This window comes from Rhopalosiphum padi, chromosome 1, assembly GCF_020882245.1.
Source record: "Rhopalosiphum padi isolate XX-2018 chromosome 1, ASM2088224v1, whole genome shotgun sequence".
Classification (NCBI taxonomy): domain Eukaryota; kingdom Metazoa; phylum Arthropoda; class Insecta; order Hemiptera; family Aphididae; genus Rhopalosiphum; species Rhopalosiphum padi.
The window spans coordinates 35086154-35103529 of NC_083597.1; the positions used below are offsets into that span (position 1 = coordinate 35086154).

Genomic DNA, 17376 nt, shown 5'->3' on the forward strand with positions numbered 1-17376 from the left:
TCCACTAGGCACTCACTGAAGGAATCAAGATTAAATTTTCAATTATTATGACTGAAGTCAGAGAAGAAATACAAAGATAAATTATATGTCATCAGCAACTAGAAGGACTTTAGAAGTCGAAATATTATTATTAATAATATTGGTGAAGAGAATGAATATAGAAGTGGGTACCACACGATTGCGTACGTTAAAATATTTTAAAATAATAAAAGGTTAAAATAGTGAATTGTAAAATTGTATTCAATTTAAAATGTTATACTTTTGTACCACTTAAATAACTAATTGTTGACAAATGTTATAATATTTTTATGAATGTTGTATTTATTATATTCTTTCATATTTTCTTATTTATACCAATTAAATCAACATTTAATATTTTTTAATCCGACCTTTAAATACTAATTGCATTATCATAATTTCAGTGATTATTTATAATTTATTATTACTTATCAAAACATCAAGTTATTAAATTGTTGAGTTTATTTTATACCTATATGCCTTTTTCAATTATTATATTATATCAAAATTCGTATCATAACGATCGTTCGAAATGTATACGTTTTAAACAAGTAAAAGCGCAAAACAACACTGGTTAATGATTAAAATACTTCGGAAATAATATGTAATAAAATTAAATTTATTAGAATATAAAAAAGAGTCATTGATCAACAGATTTGAGTTGAATAATGCGAATTATTCAATATTCAGATAATCCGCAAAATCCGAATATACCCACCACTAATTCCTCCCCATTTACACGACCCGCATACACATACAGACAAATTTGCCTACATTGAACTCCTTAAAAACGGTGGGTATCGACGGTATCTAATGTATAATATTTAATAACATTTTTAAAAATATTGTAATATAAAAATATATCTTTTATTCTTAATTTTTATACCTACCAAGTACATTTTTACATATTAAATACAAATATACAATATAACTTGGTATAATATTATGGTACTAATATAATATTTTTATAATCAAATAAATAATGTATTAAATATATTTAAAAATTTTCCTTGTTATTTTTTACTTTTATTCTTTTATTCCTTGGTCTTTTTTTCATCGATTTTCCTTCCGACTTCCAATTATATACAGATTACACTGAGTGGCGAGCACGTTAGTCACGCTTCTTATGCCGAACAGCTGATTTTTGTTGATAAACTGTGCGTATTCGTGGTTCGCATAGATCATGATATATAATAAACAATATTATACTCAAATAATTTATGTAAATTATAATTATCTAATACGTGGTAATCGTGGCATGTTTATTGTTTATAAACATTATAAACTAAGTTAGATTATAAGTTGGTGTTGTACGGGTCACTCTAAAGTACCCAAGACATAATTATTGATGATAACACCTTAATGAAATTCTGGATACTACCTAATATTTGTATACAGTGTTAAGTAACCTGTCCTTAAATCATAATTATAGGATATTATAATTTATAACTACTTGTACTACAATAGGTAACCAATGGCCAATAAAATATCTTAAATCGTGTACCTAAGTAACTATAGTCATTAGTTAGGTACCTATTAAATAAGTAGAACACGAGTACAAAGTAACACCGTAGAACATAAATGTAACATTACAATAGTACAATACATAAACACGTATACGTACACGTCTATTAAGTATTAGTTGTTACCTATGGCTATGGGACATGGGTTATGACACGGTACGGCATAAGCCGATAAGCGACTGCTGAGTAGAAAGCATGACAAAACAACAAAATATAATATATTAGCCGTGATAGTCACAGCGAGTAGTACCAGTACGGTACAAACTACGGTAGGTGGCAGATGGCTGTCCGGTGCTACTTGCACGACCGCCAGACAAAATTTATTTTATTTCTCGAGAGACGCGATCTGTATGTATCCGTAACTGCGCAGTAGTTATGTGAATTAACTTTTGTGTTACCAAATCGTTTACTTTATCGAATTAATTAAATTTTTAAATGATCGTCAAGTGTTTGATGTATATTTGTTTTTCTAATGAATTCGACGATTTTTTGTGTTTGCGAAATAATATTAAGTCGTCCGCCATAAAACCATTTCAATGTTCATTAACAGAAGCCAGAAGGTCTGTTAATTACTGGTAGTCAGAGAGAAGTACAAAAACTAGGCACATTCATATTTTGTCTTATACCGTGTGAATTATTTGGTTTAGCAGATTTTCACAATATTTTTATTCAGTCTTGTAAATTTTAATATATTTTTACTATTAATTTTTTGATTTATTAATAGAAAAAAAAAATGTTTTCTTCAATGTTCAAATCACTTGTAAACGTATCTAACAAACAAAATTCAATTGAACATAAAAGGCAAAATATTGATGTTCTCAAGTTATTGAATGAAATTGAAGATGATAATTCTACTGAAAATATAGTTGTTTCTAAAGTACTACCTTTGGAAATCAGTACTAAAGATTTATCTATTAGTTCTGATTTGGTCAATAGTAAAAATGACTTCAAAAGTATTGAACAAAAAAAACAAGTACCTGTTGAACAAATCAAGGAAACACAATTATTAAGTCAAATCAAATCTTTGCATTGTTTATTTACATGGAATTTAAAACCGCAAAAGAAGCAAGATATTATTACACATATTAAAAACAAATATGGTAATTACAATTTAGACATTTCTGTAACAGAATTTACATTTGTAAGGTAAATATGTTAAAGTTATTAATTTTTCTAAACTATGTTTTTATAATAAAAGTCAAAAATTGTTAATCATTACTATTTCAAAGAGTTTACAATAGGTATTTATCTTAATTCGCAGTGGGTAGGTATTATTGTTTTAAATAATAAATTGTATTACTAAACAATTTTAATGTTTCTACACAGCCATACTATATTATATCTAAAATCACATAAAAATAACCCATTAAAATAGCTTATGAATTTGGTGTTTGGAGATTGAATAATTTTAGGATTTAGTAGATGTAGATAGATACAATAGTTGTTGTTAAAATTTATTACAACATATTTACATAAAATATACTAATATTTAATTGGTTTTATTATAAGTATTAAATTCTTTTGAATATTATAAAGCAATAGCTAAAATATATCACTTAAACAAATTAATATTGAATATTTTAATGTTATCCTATGACATTTTCTTACTAATGATATTTGTTGAATTTTAATATTATTTAATTTAATACTATATAATAATTAGTGTTATACATTTATGAATTTATATTTATAGGTCAAAAGAGATAATATTATATTGTTATTTTTTTATATAATAACTATTTAGTGTATTACCAATTTATTACTACTGAGTACTGCCTGCCGGCTAGATATATCTTTCTCTATAATTGTATTTTATTATTATAAAAGAACAATTTGTATAATTTATTCAAGGAAGAAAATTAAGATTATTTTGATTTTTCTAATTTAAATAGTAGTCTAATAAAAATTAAAGAAACAAAGAGTATATTTTAAATTTATTCATGAACACAATTGTATACTATAGATAAATAAATAATAAAACAATAATTTACGTTTAAAAAAGATATATAATTGATTAATTTTTCAAAGTATTTCTATATATTTTGTTGATTAAATAACATATTTTATTGATATTTAAATTTAAATTATTAAATCTATTATACGTTAAAAATTCATAGTAATAATTTAATGTATATACATTTTCAATAATTAAAAAAGGAATAATTAGGTATAATACAAAATAAATTTAATATTTATTATTAATTTGTTATGCAATTAAACCCAATTTTTTTGTGCAATACATTTTGGCTACTTAATTTTTCAAATAATTAAAGTAGAAATTATTGGTGTCATCATTGCAATAATATGCCCTGCTTTAAGAGAACTTTATACCCTCATGTGTTGTCTCTATCTTACTAATGTACATTATAACAAATTTGCGTTCAGCAGAACACATTTTGTGACGTTAGGTTTAATATTAGAGTAAATTTACCTATTATCAAATTTATAGGTAATATTATCTAAAGAGTGTGTTATACTATTATTGAAATAATCATTTTAAAGTGAGTTATAGCTATGTGAAATATTACAACTTTAAAATGTTCATAACTCACTTTAAAATGATAATATCAATAAAAGAGATATTTCCTATAAAATATTCTTAGCTTTAAATTTAATAATAGGTAAATTTACTCTAATATTAAAGTTAACATCACAAAATGTGTTATGCTGAACAAAAATTTGCTATGATGTACGTTAATAAGATGGACAACACATGCGGGTATAACCTTAATGTTATTGTTATTGTGTATTTTTGATCAAATACCTACTAAAAATTTAAAACTGTTGATATTTACCTAAACATTTTTTATTCTTAGATTCATTGGTAATTTAATCATTAGCTATGAATTATATCAAAATGGTAAACCAAGTGAAAGTGATACAAAGATTTTGGAAATTGGTAATTGGCTTGAAAAGTTGGATAAAGGTACCGATGAATTTTACTTGTCTATTAATGTTGCTTTGAAACACATTCAAATGGCAAATTTTGTTCATATGTTATTCGCTACAAATGGAACTGGAGGATTTAAATGGGTAAATTATTGTTTATAGTTGAAATTGTGACAAAATTTAATGTTCTGAAAAACACAACTGGTGGCTAGTGGGAAGGGGGACTATTTTTTTATATTGGTAATAATATTACAAAATAACTAAGGTGAAGTTAGAAGTATTATTACTGCTACTTTAAAAATTTAATTATTAAAATTAATTAAACTATTTTATCGCTATATTATTTTTACAAAAAAACTATTGATTTTATAGTTCATTCAGTAGTTATTTTACATTTTTCATACTAAAAAATGCCCAAATAACATTTTTAAACTTAAGTTTAATTGGTTATAACAACAAAATATCTATAAAAAAAATATAGCATGATATTGATTAAACAAACCTAACCTGATGAAATAATAGTTATAAAATTAACTTTCTAAAAATGATTAATATAATTATTACAATTAATTTTTACATTTATTTTCAGTTATTTAAAGACATTGTTTCATTTGATAATATGAATAATAAATCCAAAGCTGCTTTGTATGCTATAAGAGCTGCTATATTAATTGAATATGGTAAAAGTCTTGAATGTTTTAAAAACGCATCTAAGTATGCTAAAGAAGCATGTGAATTGGATCCTAAAACTTCTCACTGGTTCCATATTTATTCGTTGGTGTTAACTGCTCAAAGACAGTTTGTGCACACACATGATTTATATTCAACTGAGAGACTGTTATTACAGAAAAATGCATTGTGTCCTACAGAAAATGAAATTAACTTAGCAATTCAGCAAGCTATTAGTTCTTGTGATGGAAAAAATACGTATTCTGTTAATTTACTAGTATTAATTTCTTTAAATGAATTGTTGGCAAATGAATTTCCAGTGGCACAAAAAGGATTACCTATTTATCAAGCAAATGATTCAGAATATATTGTAAGATTTTATTTTGTTTAAAAAAAGGAGTTATCTGTAAAATGATCAAGTATTAAAAATTGTATTTGTTAAAAATATGAAAGTTTTAAAATAACAATTGATTAAACTTAAATGACTTATGACTAGAATACTGTTATTATCTAAAGAGAACTTTTTTACCCGCATGTATTGGCCTTACAAATGCATAACATAACAAATGTATGTATCTTATTTTTACAGCAATTTATTGTAATTATTTAAAATTAATATTTTTGATAATTATTTTTATTAATTTGTTGTTTTATTGACTTATTGTCCAACACTGGTTTTATGCAATTTTGGTCTAGCATAATATGATGACATACCATGGGCATATTCTGTGTTCCACAATATTTTTTATGTTTTTGAACCAAATATTAATAGATTAACCCCTATGATCACCGAGTGTGTCAAATCAACCCTATTATTATTATAAATAAATATCAATTTTGTTCATATTTTAATTTTTGAAAATGTTAAAATTAATAAACATTGGTGGTCATTATAAAATTATATATTACCTTAAAATGAAAAATTGAGATTTTTATTGTAATCTAGTTCACTGACTAAGTAGTAATTTTATAGTTTTTATCATTAAGAGGACACTATAGTCACATTTGTTGTCTCTATCGTACAAATGTATAACATAGAAATTCTGCACTCAGCAGTTCACTCTTAGCTGTGTTAACTTTAATATTAGAGTGTATCAAACTATTATGAAACTCATAGGCATAACTAGGGGGAGGGGCTTGAGTGGGCTTCAGCCCTTCCAGAATTTTTGGGTAAATAATGTATGTGTTTATAAAGATATATACATATTAGTATTAACTTTATTTTTGCCTACATTATAAAAAAGTATAATGTTTACGAATAATCATTCAAGTCAGTTGTAAACACCATTAGAAATAATAAATAATAATTTAATTAAAAAATATTTGCTATAAAACATTTTAATCTAGCCCCTCCCCCCTAACTTAAAAGATAAGTTACGCCTATGATGAAACTTAATATTTAGAACTTTATTTGTCTTCAAATATAGGTTTATTTTTGATAATTAAATTTTTTTATTGAGTTTTACATATAATACATTTTAAAAATGCTTGTAGTTTACTCAAACACGGGATTACCGTAAAAAACTTTAACTTATACAAACATAAGGTTCCTATCATTAAATTTATAATAGCTTGATTCATTTTAATATTAAAGCTAATTAAGTTAAATGTGAACTACTGAGCATAAATTTGCTATGTTACGCAAAGACAGTCTGTAAGATAGAGACAATAAATGTGAGTATAGCCAAATTTATCTTAAATTTGATATTATTATAGCTATTTTAAGTATATAGATATAAAACTAAAATTTTTCAACTAAATAAAAACTTAATTAATTTTTAAACAAAAAGTGTCCATCCTAATATACAATTTATATTTTATAAGAAATAATTAATCAATTTTAATATTTAATTATTTGTTTTGTTTTATTTCCAAATAATCAGAGTGAAATTAATACAGAATCAAGTTTAAAAAAAGATATGAAGATCATAGTAAAAAGGCATAAAAATGGTGAAGATGCAATTCCTTTTCTTATTGGTTTACTTCCAAAATATAATAAAAATGGCAAATGGGAAATTATGGCTCAAATTTGTTCATATACAATATTATTCACAAATAAATTCAGAGCTGGTGTTGAACATTTTTTATTTCTAATTGGAGAGCCAACTGTTTCTACTAGTGATCTTGTTATAGTAAGTTTTTCTTTTGATAATTTCACATTTTTACTTATTGTTATAGGTCATTTGGCATCATTAAGCATAATATATTATATTTTAAAGACGTAGAAAAATTTATAAATATAATTGTAAATAAATTATTATTAAGTAACACTTCTGCAAGTAGTGTACATTAAAATACTCTTTTCAATAGCTTCGCCCCAAAACAAATTCCCGGTTATATACCTAAAAAGGAACTAATTTAAAGATCTAATAACTTTGAATATTTTTGAGAAAAGAGTAAATATTCACATTAATCTCTAGATTATTCCAGCATATCACATTTATTTAACTCATATAGTAAATATGTCTATATAATAATAAGTAGCATCTCACGCCAAATATTATCTGTGGGATTTGTTTATAGTCATTGTTGTTACTTGTATAAATTCAAATAAATAATGTAGATAACAAATGTGAAGCCATATTATTAATGTAATTAATTGATTCTATGACGATAATTACCAGTAAAAAATATCTATTATATCTATTTTATTTTTTTTAAGACTATTACAATTTATTAATCTTGATAATTAAGCAGATATTTTTGTGTTAATGTTATTATTTTAACATTGTTTGAATTATTTGTTTTAGAACCATAACTCATCATTTATTGGTTCAAAAATATTTAATTTAGCAGAATTAATTTGGAATGAAATCAAATTGGCTTCAAAAAATACAAATACCACTTTTCTCATGGATAATTTATATTACTATACAATATTCTTAAAGATAAACGAAACATGTAATCTAAAAATGAGAATTGTAGACCCATTTATGAGGTTTAAGATTATTAGTGATTCATCTGCCATACCCAATTGTGCAAAAATAATGTACAACAACGATTTTGAAATGGAGCAATATTCCAAATCCAGAAATACATTTACTAACTTTCCGCAAACAATTAATTCAATCCAGGATACTAATATATATTTCAATCAACATTTTAACTCTTTTCAACAATATCAATGTACAAAATCAATACCGTCACTAACAGATTTAAAATTTAACTTGATATTTCAATCAACATTTTATACAAATAATACAAAAACCAATATTGCTTCAAATTTAACAAACATAGATACCAGTTTAACTAAACTGCCAAGAGGAAAAACTTCTCAAGCAACTTATAAAGCTTGTCTTAATAATTTATTACAAAATTATCCAAATAGTTTTAGAATATATACTGATGCATCAAAAATTCATAATAATGTCGGCATTGCCGTTGTATCTAATAAGGATACATATACCTATAAACTATCTTCAGATTATACATCATGTGAAGCTGAAGCAGTAGCTATATTGAGGGCACTTGATTATGCTTTGGCAGAAAATTTTAATAATTATATAATACTGAGTGATTCATTAAGTACTATATCGTGTATTCAAAACATTAATACAGCATCTGATGTAGTAAATAGTATACTATGCTTAATACATGCACATCAATTAAAAGGAAATTTAATGCATTTAATTTGGATTCCAAGTCATAATGCAATTGAAGGTAATGATATAGCTGATAGACTTGCAAGACAAATTGCCATGTCATCTACTGCAATCACTTATTCTCATAACTCTTTTATGGCAACAAATATAAAATCAAAATTCTTAAAATCATGAAAAATATATCAATCAAGCATTAAATTAGAGCAATTAAGTTAAATATAATTTGGATAATATTGTTATTAATACCTGAAAAGTATCCAATAAAATACTTATTCATATAATATACGTCATGTATTTATGACCATAAACTAAAAAATTACAAAAGACTAATAAAAAACAATTATTAAAGTTATATAGTTTGAATATATTGGTATATTAATAATGAAAGAAAAAAATAGTTACAAATTATGTATTTTTTGACAATTTTTTAAAGAATGAAGACTGTTTATTTTTTACCAATGTTAAGTAAAAACATTGTGTTGACTATAGAGATATCCAGCTTTGAACTACATTACTGCATCCTTAATATTCTCTATGGTAAATTAAGACATAAATAATGAAATATATTTAAATTTGTATTTTTTATTTACATAAAACGGTATGTTCTGAACGTATTATTCAAAACCAAAAGTACAGTATTTCGTATTTATTTTTAGTTATGACATGTTACTTATTGATGTTATTTGATGTTTGAAAAATTAAATATTAATTTATTATTACTATAATAAATTGTATCCATACAAAGAAAACATATTTAATTGTACCTATTATACAAAAGTTTTGAATACCATTAAACCAGCATTTTTTTTTTTTTTTTTTTACAATTGTTATTATAATAAATTGAACTATAAAAAAGTTGAATTATAGCCAGTACTAAGTTATATTTAATACTTTAATATACATCAAGGTGTTTACTGGCACTTAGATGTATTGTATCATTAAATGGGGTTTATGTTGAGTCAAATAAGTAAAAACTTACAGAGATAGTTTTAATGCAAGTTTACATTATATTAAATTATGTATTTAATTTTTTGTATGAAATTACATAATTTATTTTAAAATTACTTGTATGGTTATATGTATAGCGTGAAACCTCGATAAATCAAAATTCAAGGTGCAATTTTTACAACTTATTGAGGTTTTTGACTTACTAAGGTTTTCGAGTTATCAAGGTTTTAGGAAAAAATGTTGACTTTTTAAAATGTATGTACATATATTATAGTTTTTAACTATTAAATAGTTATAGATATTATAGTACATACATATAATTAGAATGTGTATTATAATTGTTATTATTTTAAAATTATGATCAAAAACGTGATTAAATAATTCATAATTTTTACATTCGATACCACCGTACACGTGTAATTGATCGATTGCAACTGACAATATCAAATGTGAAAATAAACTGAATGAAAATACAATAACAAACACAATTAGGTTAAATTATTTGTTATTAATTGTCTATACTCGAAAAATCGGAACTCATTATGTTTGAATTATCTATAGTTTTTCTTTTGAGTAATCGAGGTTTTTGAAAGAAACTGACACTTATTTTGAGTTATCAAGGTTCCACTGTATATGAATACTAATAATCCCAATAACCATACATGATTTTAAAAATAACGTAAATACCGAATTGGTTGATGGATGATGATGTCTAATTTTTATAAAACAATTGAGTCATTGAAGTAACTTAATAATACACTTGAGTAAAATAATTTAACTAATTACTCAAAGTTTTACTTCATTAAAATTATGATTATTGATTGTTACTTGTTGGACTATAATTATAAACAAATAAATACTAACGAACATAAACTGTTAGATAACAGCTATATCCTATATACTTACAAATTACAAAAATATCATTTAAACTCAACTAATATGATTAAGTAATATAGGTTGTGCTAAAAATATATGCATTCCTAAATATCCAAGCTCTAGTTAAAAGTTTATAACACAAAACTTTTTTATATACATATACATCAATATAAAGGATGTTTACTATCTGTACAATAAGTAAATGTAAGATGGAATGCCGGAATAATCAGGATAGGAGATCATAGAAGGAAGTCACCATGTTACAGAACCTTTAAATAAGCACATAAAGTGCATCAAATATTATAAAAATCGTTAGTCCAACTATATAGATAAATACAATTTAACTTAACCTAAGCACTTGTGTCAACATTTTAACAATAATTAGCAATTAACAGTGGCGTGTCCAGCACAAAATAATTGGGCAGGCCAGTTTTATTCAGTAGTGTGTAAGTGTGCTTATAACTATTAGGGAAAGATTTTTCCTACCACATGGAACCAAACAGTCAAATAAAAATTGGGCCTAGTCGGCCTACCCTATAAATACGCCACTGGCAATTAACTTATTTTATTAAATTTAGTATTATTATAATATTGTATACATGTTTAATATAGGAAATACTGGCAAAGCCACATAGTTATTTAGTTAAACCTATTAATACTTGACATAATTCATATATTATATACTCATCGGGCGATTAAATTTTTAGTTTTTAACTTTGCAACAATTAAAAAATTATTTGTATCACTTGAATACAACTATACATGTGTTATACATTAAAAAGGTACCTATATCATATATAAATGTATGAATACTGTTATATAAATATAATAATATATAGATAAGTAATATACTAATATTGTACACATTAGATTACTAACACATTATGCATAATATACTTAGGAGGTACCTATATTACATTTACATACTTTGTTTTTATAAAATTTTTCGTTGGTTTTTTAAACATACATAATCATTACAAACCAGAATGTATGTATATCACACACGTAAATTAGAATCATATATAAAATATTGTTTTCATACTTTTCAACTTTTGGTAATGACTAATGATACTTTATCGGAAGCTTAATAAGCAGTCGCCATGCAGACATGCAACCTGAAAACGACTATTACGGAAAAAAATGAGTTATCGAGTTTAACTCGATGAGCCGAACTATATTTTGTAGAATAAACTGGAAGTATTAAATTTATTATTTATTAACTTGTTTTAACGAGCTTTGAACTAGTAAAAGTTCTAAAACTCGGTTCTGTACTTACCCTACGTGGCTATATGGCACAGCACTCAGACACGTGTAAACATGAGTTTCATCGATCAATGTATGGTATAAAAATAAAATATTAAAATGTCATAATCAAATAACATTCATTATTATTACATAATTCAATTAACATCTTTGTGATTTTGACTATTGACACTATAATGTAGTAATGTCTATTATCTAATATAAATCATAATAAAATATAATTTGTCATGGTATAAATAACGCACAAATTTGTTGAAGAAAAATATAATTATATAAAAATATTCAACGATTATCATTATTATTATTATCACTGCTATTTTTAACTATATATACTCTGTCTCAAAAGTCAAAAGAAAATAAATAATAATCAGTTGATCGACCGATCGCAAATCTTCCACCAACGAATATACCTACTATTAAGTGGTCTCCAAAGATTAAATATTTAAATATAATAATATTACTAATTATAAATTACTAAGTACTAATTAGTTTATTGGATTATCATTTATCATAATTCATAAACATTAACATCCAAAATCCAATGTGGATTTATAAAATAAAATTTTAAAATGTATAAATCCATTAAATATTTAAATCCCATCTTGCACTTAATGTCTTCACTGTTTTTCAAGCATCCAGGTGAACAATTTTAATGAAGGTAGAATTCTTATTAATTATTATTAATTATTTTTTCAGTATTTGACTAAATATTTTTAGATTATATATTGTATGATTGTGTTTTTATCATAAAAATAAAAAGGGATTAATTGGGAAAGAAAAAAAAATTTTTATTGAAATTGTTACACCTAATTACGGCTTACACTGTTCGTTAAACTAATTGAAATTAAAATTTGTGACACGATATATATATATTATAATTTATAAGAATATATTTATTAAATAAATTAAAACTACTATAGACACTTGGACATGTGAAAAATAACGGAACTATAGTCACAAAAAATTTAAAAATGTGTTGCATAATCATAATTTAAACGCAGTTAACGAGTTATTGTGTCCCTACGAAATTTTTTGTATACGAAACACGAGTTGTGTGGTTGTCCCAATGATAAAAGTGGGTACACAAATTGTGTCACAATATTTTTATCAAAGTTTACACAAGTTGTGTGCTGATAAATTCAAATCGATATTTTACATAAGAATAAAATATGTTTTTTGAAGTAAAAAAGTTTTTATAAATTCAAATCGTTTTATTTAAAGTTTTGCCTGATATTTAATATTATTAAAACTATTTGTGTTGTTATTTTTAATTTTAATTTGTATTAGTTAGACCAAACTTGTGTGTAACCAAAAAAAAAAACAGAGACACAACTCGTTTACAGTTAATTTAAAATAGGCTGTTCACCGACAACATGTAGATTTTATATAAATTGGACTTTACATTACCGACATTACAGCTCATAAATACCAATAGACTCTCCAAAGATGCAATCAATTTTGATTGTAAAAATGGTAAATCAAACATAAAGGTATTGTATTTTTAGTTTTTAAATTTTTGTCTTTTTATAATCTATTTATAGAAATGTTCAGCTTTTTAAAAAAAAATTCTGAAATACGAATATTCACATTAAGTATAAATCTAGTTTAGCACCCACCCGAATTTTTCATTTTTCGGAAACCTATGTATTTTAATGAGCTTAGAACGATGGTGCAAAAATAAATTGGCACAAATAATTAGTTTTTGAGTTACTTATAGCCTTACGAAGTTCACGATTTTTGGTAGTTTATGCATACGCATCATAATAACGTTCTATTTTACCGCGTTTATAATTATAACGAATTTTTCAATTATACTTATTGAAAACTGAGTAAATCAACATTTTAAAAATTATGGTTCAAAAATAAATCATCGGAAATCAATGGCGAACTAGTGATCACGCTGTAGCTGTGTGCAGTGGCGTATATATTGATAAGGGGGTTAGGGCCTAGGGGTTCAACCCCCCGAAATGTATGGTCGGTACGGGCATTGATTTTGATTGTATAATTAATTGGAATTTAATTTTTTTTAACCCCCCCCCTGATGATAGGGCCCTATCAAAAAATTAGACCCAGGCGTCAAAATTCCTAAGTTGGGCTCTGATTGCTGCACAAGTTATCCTAAAATATTATATTGTAAGATTAATGATAAAAAAAATAGCTTAAAATGAATCTAAATATTTTTAAAATGTTATTGTTTAAAGTAACTAATAAGATCCTTAATGTCGAAAAGTTTCAAGTCTTCAATTGCAATTTGAATTATTTAGTAAAAATTAATATTATATTTTGTATCGGACGCTATGGTGCCATGGCGATAATAAGCAAATACACAATAATGTGTAATTATAACTTTTATGTATAACGTCGTGTAACGTTATAACTTATAAAGTTATAAATTATAATAAATAATATATATTATTATAGTACTCTTGATCATCGTATTTAATAATTTTGTGCTTTCGGGTATAGTGGTGGCCAATTTTTTTTTTTTTACCATAAGCTATAAAAGTTATTGAAATATTTATATAATTTTACTTGCACACAATGAGAACATAATGGCATAATGGAATGAGTTATGAATGACCTAAATGAAAGCAGTACTCCGGAATTACATCAAGTGGCCCTTTTACAGGGGCATTGCCACGGCTGCCCCTGCGGTTTTTGGTTATAAATATAACTATGGTCTATGAAAATTAAATTGACAATAAACAAACACAAAACGTTTAACATCACAATAAATAAGAACTTAGTTCACGTTCAAGTTCATTTCTTGAAAATTGAACTCGTTCATATCAAGTTCACACAATATGAACGCGTTCTTTTCCATGACGGACATTAGATGAAAATTAAAAATAACCTGTATTTTTCAAAATAATATGAAAAAAACAAACAAAAAATTAAGAATAAACAGCATTTTTTTACGAAAATTCAATTTTTAACAAAATTGATTTTGTTTTTTTGTATAACTTGAAAATGAACAGTTTAAAAGCTTACCAAATAGTTACTTACACGATCATTTTCTATACCTACATGATATAATTTTTTTATATTTTAGCTAAGTATAGCTTTTTAAAAGATGTTGATAAAACATTTATAAGTGTTTTTTATTTATAGAGTTATTAGTATTTAGTATTAAACATTAAACTATTGTCTATGATAACTTAACAATTATAAAAGGTAAAAACAAGAAAATTGATTACAGAAAATAATATAGACGTTAAACTGTATAGTTTACGTATTATACATAACTGAAAGAGAGAACAAAATTGAGATAATAATTAATAATACAGATAATGTTACTTTAATATTAACAAGTTAGTTACATACTTACATAATAGGTAAGATATTAGAAGTAGGATTTAGTTATAAAGATAATATTGATAATAATAACGGGGAATTCACTGTAAGATTATTAATAAGGACGTTGAGCAAGGAAAGTAGAAGGTTTTATGAAGTTCTTATTTCGGTTGGGAAATTGTATAAATGTATTTAAAATAATATTTGTTTTTTTATTTTTTTTCAATGTATTTATGGTCTTGTTATAGGCTCTGTCTCTAGTGCCGGTCTGACGGTCTCCCGGATATTCCATGAGATTTGCCAAGACAAATTATACTTTGTTTTTGTTTTATATCTCTCGAGTGCACACCCGTTGCTATAATCTTTCTGATTATTTTAAATATAGATATAGATATATATATCTGATATACTTAATAATTTCTTTTATTATCTGTTATTTCATAGCCCATAGGTAGTATTATATCATTTTTGTATAATATTATTGTGGTGAACTGTGTGATGACTGACGAGTATACATCACACGACATAAGTCTACATACTGTGGAATATAATTTGTAGTGGTGTATTTAGGATTTCTTTAAGGGAGGAGATATAATTAAAATTGTTGATGCCAAACGGCAAAATTTAAAAAAAACACAACTATAACCATAAAAAAATAGCTAAAAAAAGATGGGTCAACATAGGCGTAAATTTGCCTTGTTAGAAGGGGACTATTATAAACATAGAACAGGCCCGCGGAGGGCTTTGCCCCCCGGCCACCGCACCCCCTACATATAAATTTTACAATCTTATTATAACATTTATTGTATACAAACTTCAAAATTATTTATTTAACGGCGTATAATACATAAATTTTTATCGTTGCGTTATAAAATATTAACGTATAGCTCAATCATTTTAATTTTAATACAAATTTACAATACAAAATTCATACATGAAGCTTAAATGTTCACATAGCACATACCTCTCGGATATCCTGATTAGGAATTAATAGTTTTACATTTTATAATTTTCTCTAATAAATAATCTTAAATTTCTTGAAAAAAATTAGGGGGATAACCCCCCTAAGTCCCCCCCCCAATTAACGCTTATGTGAGCCAAAGTAATATTTCCCTAATCTCCCTTCGTAAATACGCCACTGTTAGTCAGGGTAGTCATAATGGTAGGGTAATTGAAAAAAAGCCCCTAACAACATTCATTGGAAAAAATGTCCCATACATAAACTAAATACATTATTCGTTATTTTGTTATGATTTATTGATTTACATAATTAAATATAATCATTACATTTGTCTATGTAACATTTCTTTAACATATCTAAAAGTATAACTATAATCTGCATTTAACATTGTCGATAATTGTCATTTGTACCTACATAATTTAAAAATGTTTAAGGGTAAAAATTTAAAATAATTTAAAAAAAAATGAATTATAGAACAATTATTAACAATGTTAAATGCCGATTTCAGCTATACATATAAATATGTTAAAAAAGTGTTACATAGATCAGTGGTCTTCAACTTTTTTGGACTCGCGACCCACTTTTTTAGTCCTACATTTTTCGCGATACGCAAGCTTTGTAAAAAAGCTAAAATTACTTTATGCTTTGCAGTAGTACTATTTAAACTGAATAAATAAAAATTACATTTTAGTATGTATTTTCATTTATTAATCAAAAAATTATTTTTTTACCTTATATAATTTTATAAATTTATTTTTTATTTTAAAAAGAAGACTTATCGCGACCCAAAAATGTGTCACGACCCACCGGTTGAAGAACACTGACATAGATATATATGTAATGATTACATTTAATAATGTAAATAATATAAATTAAATAAGATAAAAATAAATTAAATGAAAATAACGAATAATGTATTTAGTTGGTACAGCGCTTTTTATTCTGAGGCTTTTGATTCGATGGTAGTGTGGTTTTAATAATAAACATGACTGGACGTTTTATTCATATTTATACAACAAGTCAACAACGATCCAACAGTCAACATTATCTAAATCTCAATATCTGTGATCCTGAAGTATTTTATTTTGATAAAACTAAATAATGCCTGTATTAAGGTGGATAATATAAATAATATAATATAATATTACAAACATTTAAAATAGATCTATTTTGTCATGATATTATCCACCTTGGCCGGTATAAATCATAAATGTATAATATGACATGTATGATATATCATAATCACAACCACAAATACCAACAACAATATTGCAACCTACAAGTTACAACCCATGATTCATGAACTACTACCACAGAATAGATACTACTCAGT

The 17376-nt window shown here is 25.0% G+C and overlaps 1 protein-coding gene across 1 annotated transcript; it reads left to right on the forward strand.

Annotated features, from left to right (window-relative positions):
- The first annotated feature begins 1779 nt into the window (after positions 1-1779).
- On the forward strand, positions 1780-8957 carry LOC132931653 (uncharacterized). The gene is made up of 5 exons (XM_060997556.1): positions 1780-2687; positions 4358-4574; positions 5020-5469; positions 6983-7231; positions 7850-8957. Exons 1-5 carry the CDS (start codon positions 2275-2277, stop codon positions 8873-8875), a joined length of 2355 nt encoding a protein of 784 aa, XP_060853539.1. The 5' UTR covers positions 1780-2274; the 3' UTR covers positions 8876-8957.
- The last annotated feature ends 8419 nt before the right edge of the window (positions 8958-17376 follow it).

What these genes read in the sequence shown, in the direction of transcription:
- LOC132931653 (XM_060997556.1), top strand. Translation starts at nt 2,275, where the DNA reads ATGTTTTCTTCAATGTTCAAATCACTTGTAAACGTATCTAACAAACAA. An exon ending in ACAGAATTTACATTTGTAAG is followed by an intron (nt 2,688 to 4,357) that starts GTAAATATGTTA and finishes TTTTATTCTTAG; the next exon opens with ATTCATTGGTAATTTAATCA. An exon ending in CTACTAGTGATCTTGTTATA is followed by an intron (nt 7,232 to 7,849) that starts GTAAGTTTTTCT and finishes TATTTGTTTTAG; the next exon opens with AACCATAACTCATCATTTAT.